Source organism: Phalangium opilio, unplaced genomic scaffold, assembly GCF_054372755.1.
Source record: "Phalangium opilio isolate 3A_F unplaced genomic scaffold, DU_Popi_V2 ptg000053l_1, whole genome shotgun sequence".
Taxonomy (NCBI): domain Eukaryota; kingdom Metazoa; phylum Arthropoda; class Arachnida; order Opiliones; family Phalangiidae; genus Phalangium; species Phalangium opilio.
In genome coordinates, this window is record NW_028324172.1 from 3,991,088 (window position 1) to 4,009,514 (window position 18,427).

At 33.7% G+C, this 18,427-nt stretch overlaps 2 protein-coding genes across 2 annotated transcripts; both read left to right on the top strand.

The window, feature by feature from the left end:
- The first annotated feature begins 617 nt into the window (after positions 1-617).
- LOC149673131 (uncharacterized) lies at positions 618-1,634 on the top strand. The gene is made up of 2 exons (XM_089840284.1): positions 618-1,001; positions 1,106-1,634. The coding sequence occupies exons 1-2, from the start codon at positions 845-847 to the stop codon at positions 1,261-1,263; spliced, it is 315 nt and encodes a 104-aa protein (XP_089696410.1). The 5' UTR covers positions 618-844; the 3' UTR covers positions 1,264-1,634.
- A 5,138-nt stretch (positions 1,635-6,772) lies between these two features.
- LOC149673132 (uncharacterized) lies at positions 6,773-9,310 on the top strand. Its single transcript, XM_089840208.1, has 7 exons — positions 6,773-6,872; positions 7,426-7,532; positions 7,625-7,730; positions 8,563-8,644; positions 8,717-8,849; positions 8,936-9,209; positions 9,275-9,310. Exons 1-7 carry the CDS (start codon positions 6,825-6,827, stop codon positions 9,308-9,310), a joined length of 786 nt encoding a protein of 261 aa, XP_089696334.1. The 5' UTR covers positions 6,773-6,824.
- The last annotated feature ends 9,117 nt before the right edge of the window (positions 9,311-18,427 follow it).

Genomic DNA, 18,427 nt, shown 5'->3' on the forward strand with positions numbered 1-18,427 from the left:
AAGTTCAGTTCTTACATAAACGCAAGATGCTTGAAGGAAATAATTCACTAGAATTTAAGTTTGGAACAATAAATGTAAGTAAGAATGTTTTGTCTTATTCTTCCTTAGATACAGATGAAACAAAACCTTTATATTACAAATGCATGTAAGTTTAAAAAATACAACACCAAACACTTTACAGGATCTCCAGCATTTGGGACCACTCATTGTAAATGACCTTATTACATATAACGATTATTTTAGGATTTTTCACACAGCTTATATCCTGTGTAAGTGTAATATTCGAAATGTAACGTGAGTAATGCAATATCAGTTAAAACACATTGCATATGTTACTATTTACTAACTCAATAATTGTGTTACCATTTACACTAGATTAAAATTTATACCGTTTGTAAAAATCACGGAAACACTTTTGAAGGACTACGGTTTTCAATTTAAAATTGTGTATCACACCCTTGCAATCGCAACGGAGCTGAAGGTTCAGTATACGAAATTTTAAGATGATTCCAGTTGAACTCATTGTGCTGAAACATTTATTCACTAACATAGTAAAAAGACTTTAAACATTAAAGTCAACCATGGTTTACTTAACAAAAAATTAAATTTAGAATAACTTTATCTTGATTAAACAACCAAACAAATTATCTATTTCAGAGATGGTCATTTTCGAACCCCTAAGAACATTTTCTGCAGTTGAATCTTAATCTACCTCGCTTTTTACAGGTTATTGACATGTCCTTAGAAAGTTTTTCATTACAACCTGAAGATGTTTTTCGTTATCACGTTTCTCCAACTATGATGATGGGTGATAACCGCATTGCAACATGCGTCAACCCAAAAAATGAACTCGACAGTCGACACCCGTTTATCTATCAATGGTTTGGATGCGTACACGTGGTGTCTCATCGCATCGGCTATGGTTCTTCTGTCTATGGTGTCATCGTTGAATACTTTTTTCCGATCGAATTCATTAGCGGGAAGTTACAGAAATGAAAAAAGTACAAAAAATTTGCTAAATCGACACAATTGAACTTCAATTTCATTGAAACGTTAGAGATTGTTACAAATGAACTCAGTTTATGTTAAATACAATAATTTTCAGGATGGATTGCGGCTTTAACGACCAACTTCAATCAATATATTTTGCAATATTTATCGGATTTCTTAGCAAATAGTTTCGAGAATTTGAAATCGCCGAAGCTCTTGCGTAAGCTCGCCTGGAGTCGCCTCTGGTGCAGACTTTTTGGTGTACTGTGTTGAGCAGATGCTTTTCGGGTGCTTTGAAATCAGATTTTCTCATATCAAATGAAAAATATGTAAACACAATTGACGATATTTGTCAGCAGAAAAACATTACCTTAATGATTGCGGGAAATGCTGTTATGCATTTGTCTATGCAGGTAAAAATTCTCCTTTTGAAATCAATTTTAAAATTGTAGCTGCATGAAGATTAATATCATCAGAGTTACACTCAGTATAAACAGCCCTAATGTGGCATCTGGGCATTAACATTGATCTTCCTTTATTGAACATTATCAAACGTGTTACTATATGTATGTAAATTTTATGGTCTTTATACAGAAAAACTTGTCATTTAGCGCCAAACTTGAAAAAAGGATGAAGCAAAATGGAATGGTTTTGAGTGCTACTATGTCTCACGTAGTTAAAATCGTTTTTCTTCGCTTTATCTCTGCACTTTTTGTAGACAAGGAATACATTATGTCAGCTTACCCGTAATTGTTCAATATGAATTGATCAAATCAAATAGAAAGATTTACATAGGAAAAGAATCGTACGAACGAAATTACTATTATTTTCTCATAAACAAACAAGTGCCTCGTGACATACTTGAAAACATCAACTACTTGTAAGTACCGCAAATTTTATTGTTCTTATATGAATAGATGTCTTACAAGTTCTGAGATGTTTTGTGTGGGTTTCAATGACTAAAGGAAAGTCTTATAGTATTAGTCCTTTCAATTATTGGAAAAGAAAGATTGATTTTTTTTGTTAATTTAATTACGAGATCAAAGCAAAATAGTTAAACAGGGGCATTATTTACACAATTTGACAACCTTTAAGGAAAGCCACTTCTTATTTGAGAACCATTCTGATTGCTGAGCCGAGTCCAGACAGTTATTTAAATCTTAAGAGTTTTGCTCTTTTGAGGAACGAGATAGGCCTATTGACACAATAAAGATTTGTTTTTATAGAAACAATTATTGAACGCTCGAAAATGATTATTTCGGAAGTTACGATCACTTTAAAACAACATTAAAATGGATGTATTTCGATTCGTGTCTTTATACTACTTAACTGAGAAAGAAACTCAATAATAATAAGTTATTTCAGATGTCTGCATGCTTCACATTTATTAAGTCAAATATTGTTCTTTCAATGTTTTATTGAGAACACTTATGTTTTTGGAGACTGGTCAAAGAACGCCAGGACAAAAAAGCACGCCTATTGATCTTCTTTTATAGAAGCTTTTGCACAATTTCAACGGCATAGTGAGTTTTTGAATATTTCACCTTAATAGTGTTTATGTGTGCGTTATATCGACTAATGGTGTCGTCGTAAGCGGGACACTTCTGTCTGAAAGCAAGGGCGCTTAAATTCAGGATTAAATATTTATATTATTTTGTAACATTTTAGATGTAAAGTTTTAAAAAGTTAATTATATAAAGCTATCCTTAATGATGCTTTGAATTTTGAAGTATCTTTTTCGATGTGATAGTTTCTTGAATCTAATCAGAAGTCCATTAAATTAGCTTAGGAAGTAAACAACTACAATAGCTGGTATAGCGTACGTCTCTGCTGGGTAAGAACTCCTAACTTCATGAATAAGGGGTTAAATTTTTCCCCCTTTCCTAACACTGTTAGAAATCTCGAGCTCCTCTCTAGGAAGTCTTTCTTGACGTGAGCGGGTCGTGACTTCTTCAGCCCATGAACGCTGGATCTATAAAAGGTAGATTGTTTGCTTAGTAAAAAAATAGAAATAAAAAAAGGAAGGGCCACGGTCTTTAAATAGTTTTTTTATATGTGTTTATGACGAGGGGTCGGTCATTCACGAAATCCCGTACGCTATCCGAAAAGAAATCCGAAATCTGAACAGATACCAAACGTATTTTTGCTGATTTCGATATCCCATAAAAATCCAAAATCAGTAAGGAAATCACAAAATCAGTTAAGAAATCACAAAAATCAGTGAAAAAAAATCACGAAATCCATACCAAATTTCACGAATACAAAAATAAAAAATAAAAATATTCGACGATTTCACGAGAAAAATCTCAAAATCAGACGAAATTCATCAGATTTTATCGAACTTTGAAATCAAACGAAATCCGAAGAAATCAAATTGGATTTCAAAGTCCCGTACACTTTTCAAAAACTTCCGACCCCTCGACGAAAAGCCTACAATATCTAGTTATACAGAGATATGGTCTCCCATAACATTTAACCTTGAAGTAGGGTTATAGGTTTATTATTTTGATATAATAAAATGAGAAAAACAACATGAGTGCAAATAGGCAACGTTACCCCCAGCACTGCCAAGATCTCTCAGAATAGTACACCCAAGTTGTCTTGTGGTGCCGATGTTCTCGAATGAGCGGAGTCCCAGGGAAAATACGACAGCCCAATCCGTTGGAAACTCATTAAAATGTTGATTAGACGAAGCGTGACAACCAAGGCAATAGGATCCTCCACTTCTCTCTGTTAACATCACTTTCATGTTTATTAACAGAGAAAACACAATATTCCCAATTTTAACTCTAACCAAGGACTAACACATACAAAAGGACATCTTTTCTTTAAAATTAGTCATGCATATCACTGTCTAAATGACAGCGAAGATTTCTACACCTGATATTGGACCATTTTCTCAGGTTTCGATGGAAAAATTTCGTGAGGAATATTTAGCATTTTAGACTCGATTTAGTCAGGTAAAATCAATTTATTAATCAATATTAATTTAATATCTTTAATATATTATATAAAAAAGACTTGGTTTGCCCAAGCCTTAAAAACAAAACGATAAGAGTTTTTCCAGTTGTCTGAAGCGCGGATATTATTTTTTTCTATTGAATTTTAAAGACAATCCGTATTTTACTACTCTTTAGAATTTAATTCAATCACCTGATTTTACTGCTAATGGATTAGTTTCCTTTAAATTAATTGAAATAAAAAATTACTTATCTCAGATTTTTCAAGAACAATTCCATTTTCCTGAAACATTTTATCATAAAATTTTTTCTTTTCAATGAAGAACGTACATTAATTTTCAAATAATACTCTCATTAATAATGTATTATATGCGGTCTTTTCGAATACAAAAGGGGGCTGTTATCACCTTTCTTATATTTGATAAAGGGGTTTGTTTCTTCTTTAAGAACAGTCACAATTATTGAACTGTGTATATCAGTACTTGTGGGGAAGATTTTAGAAGTGTTGGTTGAATTGCTATTTAGTTGACAACATTAAGAAAACTTGATGTGTTTAAAACCTTTTGAAAGGAAAATTCTCGGAAATTAAAAAAAGAAAGAGTAAATTTGATTAAATTTACACGATATCTCTCAAAATAATAAATGCATGATAAAATGTTTCAGGAAAATGGAATTGTTTTTGAAAAATCTGAGATAAGTAATTTTTTATTTCAATTAAGTTATAGGAAACTAATCCATTAGCAGTAAAATCAGGTGATTGAATTAAATTCTAAAGAGTAGTAAAATACGGATTGTCTTTAAAATTCAATAGAAAAAAATAATATCCGCGCTTCAGACAACTGGAAAAACTCTTATCGTTTTGTTTTTAAGGCTTGGGCAAACCAAGTCTTTTTTATATAATATCTGTTCCTTCAGCCCTAATTAGTATTAATCTAATATAAAAATAATAATATGCTTGTCAAACGTCATCAACTCGATGTTCAAGTAAGATGTTCGTGAGCATATTGGCTCACTCCAAGTGTCTCTCATTATTTTATGGGAAAGTTTAAATAATTTGGTAGGGGCGTGGTAAATTAATTCACAATTGGTAGGCGGCTGGTAAATTAATTCACCATAGATAGGGGGGTGGTAACTCATTTCATGTGAAAAGGCGGTTGGTGACTCAATTAAGTTTAGTTGACCTTTTTGTATAGATTTAAAAAAAAAGTTATTTCTAAACCACGCGCCAGCACGCGCACATTTCATTGAAAGTTTGTTATTTAAGAATATATACTAAGATTCTTCATCAAAAATAGTCAACGAGCTTTCCAAGACTCGAACCTGCAAAGTTTTGCCTCGAATGTAAACGCGTTATCCATTACGCCACAAGCCCGTACTTCGTAACAAAAAATTATCCAAACATTGTATTTATAGGATTATTTCATTTATGTTGAATAAAGTATCTGTAAAAATAAACACCGAGCTTGCCAGGACTCGAACCTGCAATCTTCTGCTCCATAGGCAGACGCGTTATCCTATGCGCCACAAACCCGATGGAGGCTGAACATAATGCTATGCAAACAGTGTAATATATGTAACGGTTTTACCATGATTTATGAAGTAATTAAAATAGAATACTTAGACTTAATTGTTCTTAATAAAACTTCAGAAGTTCAACAATCAATAGTTGCTTGATAATTCAAAAGTGTTACGAACCTTAACTTCGCAGTACTTTCTGAGTTATTCGATGGAGTGGACCACCAAAAATCCCATGCTTTTTCTATGGGACGCTAAGCCTAAAATCTGTGAATTATTTCTTTAACATTACGGGAGGGTATGGGTTCTTATCTAGAAGGGCCTACCGGCCCTCTAGAATTTTTTAAATATTTTTAATATGAAAATCATATTTCCAGTAAACTTACACATATATAAGCCTTTTAGTAGCGCTCTGTCTGCCTTGCAAACGCAATATATGCTTCAAAAATGCTAGACATATTTTGCACAAACTGTATCAAAGTCCTTTAATAGAACGATACGGAGATTTTTAACGTCGCAATGAGTTTAAAGTCTCTTCGAGTTGATAATGCTTAAGTGCGTGTTGTATCGATTCACGGTGTTGTCATAGACTAAGCACGAAGAGAGCATGACAAGAGAGCATTTCCAGCGCTCATTATTATATGGATATTTCAGAAAAAGGTTCATAGAGCTAAAGTCTCAGAACATAGGATAATAGAAAACTGGATGTTCTACAATATCAATTATTTTAGGCAAATAAGGTGATGGTATACACCAATATCGGGGAAAACGTGCGACAAAACTCTTTTATTTCTGAGGCCAAAGCAAACAGAATACTGATGAGTTTATGATAATAAACTTTTCAAATAACACACTTCAGTCACGTTTACACTAGAAATTTTGAAACCGTTTTGAGCAACTTTAGGAAGGTCGAAATGTAACCTTTAACTGTTAGCCATATAGAACCTACGCTTGAAAATGTTCATTCCATTTATTTAAAAAAACAACTACAAATAAGAATGAACATTTTCTCTTGAAAGATCTACATGGTTAACACTTTAAGGTTACAATTTACACCTTTCTAAAACTGTTTTTAAGTGTCGAGTGTGAACGCGGCCGCAATTTGTCCTTTTCAAAAATACTCATTTAAATGGATGTATGTATTGCGGTAAATTATTCCGAATGATATTTGTACGAAAACTGTAATATATCTCAAAATTAACACAGGTCTTTACATTCGAAAAAAGATTTTGATGGAGTCCGGACAAAAATTTCGTTACAATATTAAGACCATATCTTAAATTTTTAGAAATTTAGTAGTTTAACTTATATCACTCTGAAATTCAGTTGGTGCTTAGAGCATTGTTGCATAAAGGCAAGATGTCTGAAGGAAATCACACACGAGAATTTAAGTTTGGAACATCATACGTAAGTATGAAAAATACCCCGTTCTTGATTAAAGATATCTCGAGGGGTCGGTCGTTCATGAAATCCCGTACGTTACCCGTGAAATCCAACTTAAGAAATCCAAAATCAATGCTTATTTCGAAATCAAATAAAAAATCCGAAATCAGCAACGAAGTCAAAAAATCAAGAAAGAAATCACGAAATCAACATAGAAATCACAAAATCAGTAAAGAAATCGTGAAATAAATTACAAAATTCACGAAATCCAAAATCCAAAGAAATCACAAAATCCGACGAAATCACGGGAAAATCTCAAAATCCGAGGAAATCTATTGGATTTTATAGAGTTCTGAAATCAAACAAAATTCGACGAAATCCTTTGGATTTTATCGAAATCAGAAATCAAACAAAATCCGACGAAATCAAAAAAAAAAAATCCGATGAAATTCAACGAAATGAAACAAAATCCGAAGAAATCAAATTGGACTAGAATTTTTCGAAAACGTCCGACCCCTCGAGATATCTTCACTAATGTGAATAATCCCTACAATGTTCATGACTTAAATACGTACAGGAATCCGATGATTTTGGACGAGATATAATAAAAGGAGTTATTAATCACAGGCACCCGTTTGCGAATTTTCTGCCGGCTTATATTCTTAACAACATTCAAAACGTATCGTAAGTATTTTAATAGTGAAATTATATGGTTTGGTGTAGCTGATATAATCAAAAACAATTTACGAATTGAACATTTCTGCTTTTTTTATTAGATTAAAATACATACCAGGATTTAACATCTCGGAAACTCTTTTGAAGTTCCACGGTTATCACAGTAATGTGTTTGCTCACATGTTTGCCACCGCAATAAAGGAAAAGGCTAGTTCATCAAAATATTTATAACATTTTTGATCATTTATTCATTCACATCGTAATATAACGCCTCGAGTGAACTCATGCATGACGATTAAAGGCAATGTGTTCATTCCGTTTAAGGTTACAAAATATAATCATACCATCACCATACATTGATTCAACCATCCCTTACCTATAAATAATTTTCAATAAAGGCGAATTTGAGACACGCATATTTTTTTTACGTAACGGACCGTCCATAAACTACGTCACACATAATATAGCACATTTTAACGGTATGTTATCGATTGGGCGTGTTATCAAAGCAGCATTGTCCAAAACGGCTTTTTCATAAACGCGTTTGCCATTATAGCCATTTCTCGTTTTAGCGCATTTTGATTACAGCGTTTATATCTTGAGCGTACGAAATTACGCCTTTTCCAAAATATTGTTGTTTATCTTCATTAACTTCCCAAAATAATATGCCTTTTCCAAAAAATTATATTTTATATTTACTTCCGATATAACATTACTCCTTTTTGCATAATATTGTTCTTTGTCCTATATACATAATATAATAGAGATTTCCCTCCCTATCAATCACAGTTTGGGCGGAAACAGCAACCGCTGTTTTGGGAAATAGCGCTGTATTGAGAAACGCGGAAACAGAAACCGCGGTTTTGCTTGTACGCGGTTTTGCAAACCGCTGTTTTGGGAACCGCTTTATTCCAAAACGCTCTTTTGAAAACCGCTCAACTACCCGTGAACCCATTTTAACACCCTTTCAAAAACGGCGAATTGCACAGCCCGGTTTTCTAGCTCTTCCATTTTTTTACGTTTGTATTAATGTTTACAGGTTATTGATATGGGTGTCTTAAGTTATTCAGGAGCACCGGAAGCCGTTTTTCTTTATCACGTTTCTCCAAGCATCTTAATGGGTGATAATCGCATTGCAACGTGCCTCAAAACAGTGAATCAACACGACACACGTTTATCCGTGAATGGTTTAGATACGCCCACGTGGTGCCTGATCGTAACGGCATTGCTCTTCATGTCTATGGTATCATCATTGGCTACATCCTTATCATTAGCAAAAGGTTACAGAACTGAAAGAGGTATATACGCGTGCTTAAAAGACGAAACGTGAACAGTTGACTTTTTAATTAAAGAGTCAGCTATTTTTAGGTTTCTCAAATAAAGTTATTTCACATTGAATGCACTTTTTCTAGGATGGATACGACTAATTTCAATCAGTATGTTTGGCAATATTTATCGGATTTCCTAGAAAACAGTTTCGAGTACTTCAATTCGAAATCACCTAGGCTCTTGCTGTGCGGATGGTTGCTCGGGTGTACGGTGTTGATCAGATGCTTTTCGGGTGCTTTGAAATCAGAACTGCTCTTAACAAACACAAAATACATAAATACCATTGACGATATTTCCGAGCAGAAAGACATTACTTTAATGATACTGGAAAATTTGCCTGTTCACTTGTCGATGAAGGTAACGCCCTCCATTTTCATATTCATCGTAATACTTTCGGTGGAGCTATGGGTGTGCGTTTTCAGCCTCACAGGACCACACTTGGGAAAGTGGTTATTTGAGGAGAGTCTATAAGTCAATAACTCAAAAATAAGCGGTGGTGAAGTATTAGTGGAAAGTATTAGTATGTCTGGTTACGACATCAATACCATCAATTGCAATGGAAGGTGAAATTTTGGGTGGACATTCTTAGAAACAGAGTTATCGGACCGTTCTTCTCGATGAGAAAATGAATGAAGACATTTACTCGTACTTCCTACGTCTTGAGTTTATGCTTGTACCGCAATGGTAGACACATTACATTTACGTTGATGTGTTTACGAAACAGATTAGAGATTGTAATTTGAGACCTAAGTTCTAGGACTAACCGTAGGACTGAGCTTTATATCAATTTTTTGCATTCAGGCGTATTCTCTAATATTCCGGTTGTACCTTGCCATTTGCATAAAATAAAACATGAATTCCAATGATTTAGTTACACCCTGTATAATTTTATAAAATGACGTCATCCGTTGGCAGTATTGGGGGTTGTCCACAAAGGAAGGTGTTCTGATCTTTTCCACACTGTATATGTACATGATTGCAAGCGCTGTGACGAGTTAGTAAGTCACCCGCCCCTTTTCCCCTCATACTAGCGAGTAGTACGAAACGACTTTCATCCTTCAACCATCTAAACTAAAAACTATAATATTATTTTTCAACATTTCAGAGAAACTCGTCTTTTAGCGCCAAACTTCAGAAAAAGATTGATCAAAATGGTTTTATTTACAATTTTACAATTTCGCCTTATATACTTAAAGACATTTTTCTCCGTGGCACATCTGCGCTTTTTCAAGATAAGAAATATTTTCTGACAGAGTTAATATATCAAGTTCAAACCAACTTGGTGAAATCAAGAAGCAAAATTTACATTGGAAAAGAATCTTACGAACAAAGATATTATCATTATTTCATAAACAAACGCGTCCCTCGAGACATACTTGAAAATATCAACTATTTGTAAATATAATGTACATGATGTTGTCAAAATATAACATATAAGCGTTTTCTTCCTTACGTGCAAACGTATTGTCGTTTCACATAATATTACACAATCAATAAAGAGCCCAGAATTTCAAAATTAAAAAACCAAAGATGAGAGTGGGAAAATGCACTTTAGGATATCTCATTATTTATATTCAAATTAAGAGTTGCGGAAAATTATCACGGCATAAAATATTCAGATATTGTTAATTTGAATTCTAATAATCACTCATTTGTTAGATTATGAATAATTGACAACATTTAAAGGTTTACTATTACGGAAGTTATATAAATGTATACGACCAAAATTTATTTACACCAGGAATGTATATATTCGAAGGTTTTAAATCAATTTGGTTGAGGCGAAGAGGTCAGGACTTCTTGGCTTTTGAGATGTTAATAATCTGGGATAGGAAAATGAGATTTACTCCGGTAGACAAGGAGTCGTCGGCACCCATAGCATAGGATTGCCGAAGTATGTTTTATTCCTTCAATCCTTGTCGCTCAGAACATGGAGTAACAGGAGAAATAGGGCTGTGCGAGCCTTGTTCTTTTTGGTTATCGAGCTTGAAGCCGTGCCTCGAGTTTTTTATCGAGCTTCGAGTCTTTAGTTGCATGTTCAAAATCTGGTTTCGAGCTTTTATCGAGGTCCATTTTCTATGGCGAGCCTTAACGACTTTCAATTTTAGCTCTTACTTTGTTCCTTTATCTAAGTACTGTCCTTAGTGTACTTACGTGTATTGATAATCACATTGATAAAAGAATCCAAGCGTATTTTTCCCAAAAATTGGAGCAAAACTTATACCAATCAAATGTGGGCTTACAAAAAGGATACGAACCTTACCAATAAAAATCGCAATTATTTTCTATTTCGCGTATAACTGCAGCGTCTTAATATTCAGCAGATTATGTTAGATGGTTATTTCTGACCTTTATTCAAATCTAAAGTCTCACCGCCCACATATTGAAGCTACATAACCATAAGCCTTGGTCCCGAGCTTTTTCCCACGGCTCGAAAACTTGTCGAGCCTGTCGAAAGTTGGTTATCGAGGACTCGCACAGGCCATGCATTCTTGTTTACACGCAAACGTGTCTTTACAGTTCAAATAAATGCAATAAATTAAGCTATGTCTATGAAGGGATGTCCACACTAACCACTACTACTTGTTTAGATGCTAAATTATTACTTTTTTTTCTTTTACTCAGAACACTAATGTTTTTGGAGACTAGTCAAGTAACTCCACGAGAAAACTGGGACACCTTTAAATCTCGGGAATTGTTTTTGACGGAGATCAATCAACTGCAAGAGACGTCTCCGATGTCTCTTGGGTTTCTCAGTCCCGTATTCACCATCTACTTTTACGGAATTTCAATCGCCACTTTGATCGCCATTTGTGAGATTTTATCTAATTTGAAGAAGCTAAATTTAATTCATTAAAAGTGGATTACGCACCAAAGTCAATTTTGACAATATATTAATGATTCGCAGTAAAATTGCGATTGCACTTAAGTTGTTATTCACGTTTGTCTGCCTCGAAATTTGATTAAATAACCGGCTTATCTATTAGTATTATTAAGCAATCCATTGAAAATCAATCAATAGATTAAACGTCGATTGATTTTTTTTCAATTTTAGTTGACTAAAAATGGTTGTTTTGAAATATAAATTAATAATTAATATTTATAAAATTTAAAATGATATATTATAAATATTTCAAGAAATGGAAATAATAATGATTTTTACTCATTTTTTTAATTTGGATCTTTTCAATTGAATGAAACTTAACTTCGCGTTGTTTGTGGTAGTTTCGAAGACCATATAACATATTAATTTATCCCAATTTATTATTGATAACCAATGTCACTTAACATAATCAACCAAATTTTAAAGGACCCATACACGCTCAATTGAACGCGCAAACTAAGTAGGAAATGTTCATAAAATTCAAATCATAATTTAAAACAACTAGGTCGAACTATTTTTGATGTACATCAACTTTTTAATATTATTAGAAACCAATTGCTTTCGATATGTTATTTGATATTCCACTTACGTGTATAATTGCCGTAATTTGCGAAACGTCAAATGGAGATTTCTGTGTATTATTTCACTCTGGTATTTCTGAGTATTTTTTATTTGTTTTCTTCTTCGTAACAATAAATGCCGATAGTCGGTTGCTGAAACCACCTAAACCTAAACTAACCCGAATACTATCTCAAAGGTCTGAAAAACTTAATAAGAAGAATACTTCCTTTTTCCGACGTATTTGTAATGTTTTTTTTTAAAGGTTGACCCGAGCCGTAGTAGTAGTAGTAGTAGTAGTATTAGTAGTAGTAGTATTAGTAGTAGTAGTAGTAGTAATAGTAGTTGTGGCCGGAGTTTTCGCTTTCGTTATCGTTATTTTTTATTTTTGCGCCCATCGCTAGATGGCGTTAAAATAATGGGGTGAAGTTTAACTCCTCCTTCGTTTCGTCTTCGTCACACCGCTTATTAGACAGCGTCGAAAACCCCACCTTAATTTTCACCCTCAGCTGTCAGTCAACTCTAGATTTAGAATATGTATACACTACGCAAACAGAAGGGAAATCGCAGAGCTAGTCGTAGCCCAGTGGTAAATCGCTCGACATTTTTTTCCTCGTGGATTGTTTTAAAACCGAGGCTCGCGCGTTCGAGCCTACTTTGAAATTTAGGTTAAGCTATTTAATTCATATACAAAATATTATATAAATTATTTATTTTATATAATATGAAAAATAATATTTTAAATAATATGAAAAAATAATATTTTAAATAATATGAAAAAATAATATTTTAAATAGTAATTTGGAAAATAATTTTAAATATATTTTGGAAAATGCCAGGTTTCGAGTTCACTAAAATATACGAGATGTGGCGCAAAAATTGTAATGGTCCTCTTGGGAGCCTTGTTAGCTTAAAAGGGACTTTATATTACCACAACCCACCCATAGGGGTAACTGGGCTCGGTTAGAGATTTAATTTTAATTAAAATTTTTTCAGACCGCAGCCGGGAACCGAACCCGGTTGGTTCACGCAGTAGACAGACATTCTACCTCTGAGCCATAGAGACTTAGTAGAATTCTCGAGTGTTTATCTTTAAATTGTATCTCTAAAATGTCGGGGTGATGTGGGGTGGGGTACCTTTTAATCTGTGGGGTCGGATACTTATGAATTTGTATGTTTGGGGTTTTTATATTTATTTTCTTTTAATTTATGTGCTAACTAAATAGATAACGATTTTCCCCGATTCCTACCGCGCTCCTCATGTGTTTCGTTCTCGTTCGGTAGCTATCGCCTTCTATGTTATGTTTGACTGGAATGTTTTGGCGGTTAATTCAAATGTGGGTTTAGATAAAGCTAACATAGTGTTATAAATGAGCGTTATGCGTTTGATCATTTTAGCATTGCTAAAGGTAATTCGAGGGGACAATCAGTAAAATGGGTAATGACTATAATTAAACTTTCTCTTTGAAAAGGTTCTGGGCATAAGTAAACATAAGAGCAAATATGGAACATTTCCTCTAGTAGCTGCCAAGATCTCAGAATAGTACACCTACTTTGTCTTGTGGCGCCGATGTTCTCGAATGGGCGGAATCGCAAGGAAAATACGACACCCAAATCCGTTGGAAACTCATTAAAATGTTGATTAGAAGTAGCGTGTAGACCAAGGCAATAGAATCCTCCTCTTCTCTCTGTTAACATCACTTTCATGTTTAATAACACCGCAAACACAAAATTTTTCCAATTTTAACTATAACACATACAAAAGGACATCTTTCATTAAAATTAGACATGCATTTCCCTGCCTAAATGACAGTGAAGATTTCTAGACCTGAAATTGGACCATTTTCTCAGGTTTCGAAGGAAAATTTTCGTGTGGAATATTTAGCATTTTAAACTCGATTTTGTCAGGTACACAGAAAAAAAGGTGTTTAGGTTTGCAACATCTGAACATGTTATAAAGTTAAACATTGGTGTGAGGTAATGTTTATTGCTTCAATGTTGATGTCTAATTACATCTCTGTTTCTCTAAGGATCCTTAAAACCGGTTCCAAATAGAAACACTTCTTATTTTATCACGTTCAAGAGGTAAACACAAAATAATCTTAACACTAAGGTAAACATCAACGATTGCCAGGTGTTATTTAATGTAACATGTTTTTAATACGTTGGTATATGGTTTCAATTTTTTAAATCTTTATTTTATGAAGAATTATATTTTAGAAAATCAATTAAAACGTGGAGGTATATTTTACTACAAGGTGAATAATCTAAGTAGATTAAAATAATGTAAGCCACAATGACTTTCATTTTATATTGAGAAAAGGACTTAATTTACTCAAATTTTGAGCAAAATATATGTTTAAAGTGATGGTTCGACATGAAGAATAAATAAGCTTTCTTGGCTTTAATAATAGAACAACATTTCCAACAGGTCGGCTAGTTTTGTTTAAATAGGTATATTCCCATTGCGCAGAATTCCATTAGACCGAATCCCGCCGAAGTTTCTAATGAATTTAGCCTAACCGCGGGTTTGATATTTACAATTCAAACGGCGCTATTTGTCGAATTAAGAGACCTCAAAAGTCCTAGCGTTTTCAATACATTCGTACTGCCTTGGAAGCGCCACTATTTGACAACTATGCAACAAGATGATAATAAAAAACGACCTCAGGAAGTTTTCAACACCGTGTTTTCTAAATATATAATATAATAGTATACAGAAAAAGTGAAAATTGGAGTCGGGTTAAGCATTGAACAAAAACACTTTCGTCCAAAAAAACTGTTTTTTTCCAGGTTAGGTTAGTAATATTTTATAAATCATTTAGCATTGTTACACATTTTCCAAAATATTGATGTTTATCTTCATTTACTTCTCAAATAATATGCCTATTCCAAAACGTTACTGTTCGGTTAGGTTTGGTTTGGCTTGGTTATAGAAGTACGTCTCTTCCTCTTTGGGGCGGAATTTAACATAAAAAAATAAATCAAAATTAGCAATTGGTTTTATTATGTCATATTTTGCTGATTTATTACTATTTCGTTCTTATAATCCTTAGTTATAAAATAATAATTTAGAAAATGTTTGGATCTAGTGTTCATTTTACGTAGTCCGGAAATTGTCTTAAGTTAATTTAATTTACATTCCATCGGGAAAAACCCAAAGTGCGGGTTTTTCGGAGCAATGGGATTTTCCCATTGGACAGCATCGTAAATCCGCCAAAGTGAGGGTTTTACGGTCGAATGGGATTCGGCGCCATGCTACTGAAGTGTTTAAATAAAGCTAATTTGAAGTTCAATGGAAATTGTCTGTTTACGCATTAGAAGCGGCAAGGGTATTTCTGAAAACTATGTATCTTATTTCGCAGGAATTTTTTCAACCAATGTATTTACACCGACGCACGTCGTAACACCATTCAAAATATTTCAAGATAAACCTGCAAATATCTTTAAAACTAAGCTTATAAACTTTTAGTCATGTTTAAAACCTAAACATGAAATCCTGAAAACATGTTGTACAACTAGGCATATAATCGTGTAAACACGTCTTGTTACTAAGCATTATAATATAATAACTTGACATATACCACCTTAAACATGTTTAAATACTAGATATGACAAGCGATCAACACATTTTGAACCTAAACATAAGGTGTTGCAAACCTTAACACCATTCTTACTTAAACATGAGTGTTTTTAAACATGATAAAATATCTGCTGCATTGTCGTGTTTAGGCACCTGTTTAGTTTCTAAACACTTTTTTTTCTGTGAAGATTTTTAACTGAAAAGTCTGGTTCAAGATGATGCATATTAGAAAATAACTTAAAAGTTCCTACCGGGAAGAATACGACGCACAATTTTGCCTCAGATTGTTCAATTAAAATCGTGCTATAAGCCTTGGTATACTCATCGGGATTAGGGTGGATTAGTATTAAAATCGTGTCTATACAAGAAATTTAAAAACTTTGTACTATTTATTAAAAATTAAGCGAGAAAACAGACAATGTCAACGAGGTCTTAAAAAAATTAATACAAGGGTTTAACAACTATAAATTAAAATTACGCTAGTCATAACAATAACATGTAAAAGAAGAAAATAAATTACCAAAAATGAGTATGAAACTTGTTCATTGATTGTTTTATCTGGTTAAACATAATATATATCTCTAGTATGCGGTTTAAAAATTAAGCACTAGTGCGACTAACCGATTAACACTAAAAGACTAGTCACTCTATACATAACCTCCTGGATCACGCGACACCGGGACGCTGGCTGCTCGGGCTTTGGAAGCCATTTCAAAGATATATTTCTTTGAGCGTGTATCTCCGACTATCTCTTGAAAATTCAAAGCCGTCAGCTTTTACCATGACCGTCAATATGGCGATGCAAGTTATCGCGCAAAGTTTTAAAAATAATGGTTCTTTTCCTAAAAAATGTCTGTTACTGTGATAAGTACAAACAAGGTTTCAATGAATTTTCATAAAAACGATTAGTTTTAAAATTCAGAACCTTTGCACGATAATTTAAAGCCCTTCAATATACTTCTCACTAATATTTCAGAAGACTCGAACCAGTGAAACCGTAAAAGAAACATATTTCCTCCGACTCATGGCTAAATCCTTCAATCATAGTTAATTTCCGTTTTTATTTTATTTTTTTGTAAAAAGACTATGAAATGTGAACTTTTGAAACTTAGTTAAAAATAAAATAACTTTACGCTGCATATATGTTTTGACCAAAAGTTGAAATGTGTATCAATAACTATAAAGCCTCAACTAACATTAAGACAGGTGCGGTTAGGTTTGTAAACGACAATAAATATTCCAAATGACGAAATGTTCATTTCCAAGTGTAATTTAAATACAATATATTTTACGTTGTTCAATTTAGTATGTATATTAAAAATGATTTGTTGGTGGTTGGGTCGGGTTACGTTTGCGAATTAAAAATAAATATGTCAAATCGCATTACAAATAAGATCCCATCTTGCAAAAAGGGCCCTGATACTTAGCATGATTTGTTTTTACCTTTTCCAAAATATATGAATAAATAATTTCCACGTTTTCCAAATTATATAACCAGCTTTCACCTTTTCAAAAATATTGGCCCTAATAATTAGTTTGCCACGAATGCAACAACCACACCAGGCAGGGGTCCCTATTCCGGAGTATAGGAAAAAAACTTATTTGTAAGCCTGCATAATTTCACGAAGCTGAGAACCTCCCGAGAGTTCAGAATCATCCAGTGTTGCCAATGTGTGGGAAACTTTGGTAAGGTTTTAGCCTCTGTGGGAAAAATGTAATTTTTTTCCGAAATCGGTCAAATGTGGGAATTTCCCTGTTTAAGTGTTAATTGAGCAGACTATGCACTTAAAATTAGTGCACTTTCGAAAATTTTGCTTGGTTAAGTAATTGCAAGTGACATTTTGAAATAAATTTGGTGATTGTAAATTTGACACTGGAAAAAGAGTAGCATATTTTGAGAATTTTAAAGCTTTAAGCGTTTTGGCGCTATTGTACATATTGTCAAAGCTACGCGGAGTGATATTGCATATAAAAACTACTAGGAAAGCATAGTCCAGATAAATATGACTTTAACTTTTCTTCCATATTTTAGCTTTCGGCGGGGCTAATAAGGGGGTGTGAGAAATGTGGGAAATTTTTCAAATAGAAGTGGGAAAATCCACTTTCAAACATTGGCAACACTGGAATCATCTGCTCTACCGTCTACGAAGAGTGTGCCAATTTGCCGAAGCTTGGCGAAAACGTTTTTTTCTGCCATGGCAATAATGTTTTAAATTTCTTTTTAATTATATGGGCTTATCATAATCTAATGAAAGTAGTCTGGTGAGGTTAGGGGTAGTGGCATTGGGCCAATGAAACTATTGGTAGGGCCACGAGCAGTTTCCTAGAATTTTGGAAATATTTCAGGCAGGGCCAAACACATTGTAGGTAGGGCCGGGCCCACCCGGCCCTCCCCCTGACGACGGGCCTGCGTAGGATTCGAGGCGCGTTTGGAGAAATTACAGTTGCAACTTTGGCCAATGTTCGCGCGAATCTCACGTACAGATTGGAAATGTGTCTTCACGCAGACGGATTTCATTTAGAACAATTACTAGATTAGCCAACATAACA

Excerpts from the sequence above, each read along its gene's own strand:
- LOC149673131 (XM_089840284.1), top strand. The coding sequence starts at position 845 with ATGAACTCGACAGTCGACACCCGTTTATCTATCAATGGTTTGGATGCG. Across the intron at positions 1,002-1,105 it reads AAGTTACAGAAATGAAAAAA|GATGGATTGCGGCTTTAACG; the intron begins GTACAAAAAATT and ends AATAATTTTCAG.
- LOC149673132 (XM_089840208.1), top strand. The coding sequence starts at position 6,825 with ATGTCTGAAGGAAATCACACACGAGAATTTAAGTTTGGAACATCATAC. Across the intron at positions 6,873-7,425 it reads TTAAGTTTGGAACATCATAC|GAATCCGATGATTTTGGACG; the intron begins GTAAGTATGAAA and ends AAATACGTACAG. Across the intron at positions 7,533-7,624 it reads AACAACATTCAAAACGTATC|ATTAAAATACATACCAGGAT; the intron begins GTAAGTATTTTA and ends TTTTTTTATTAG.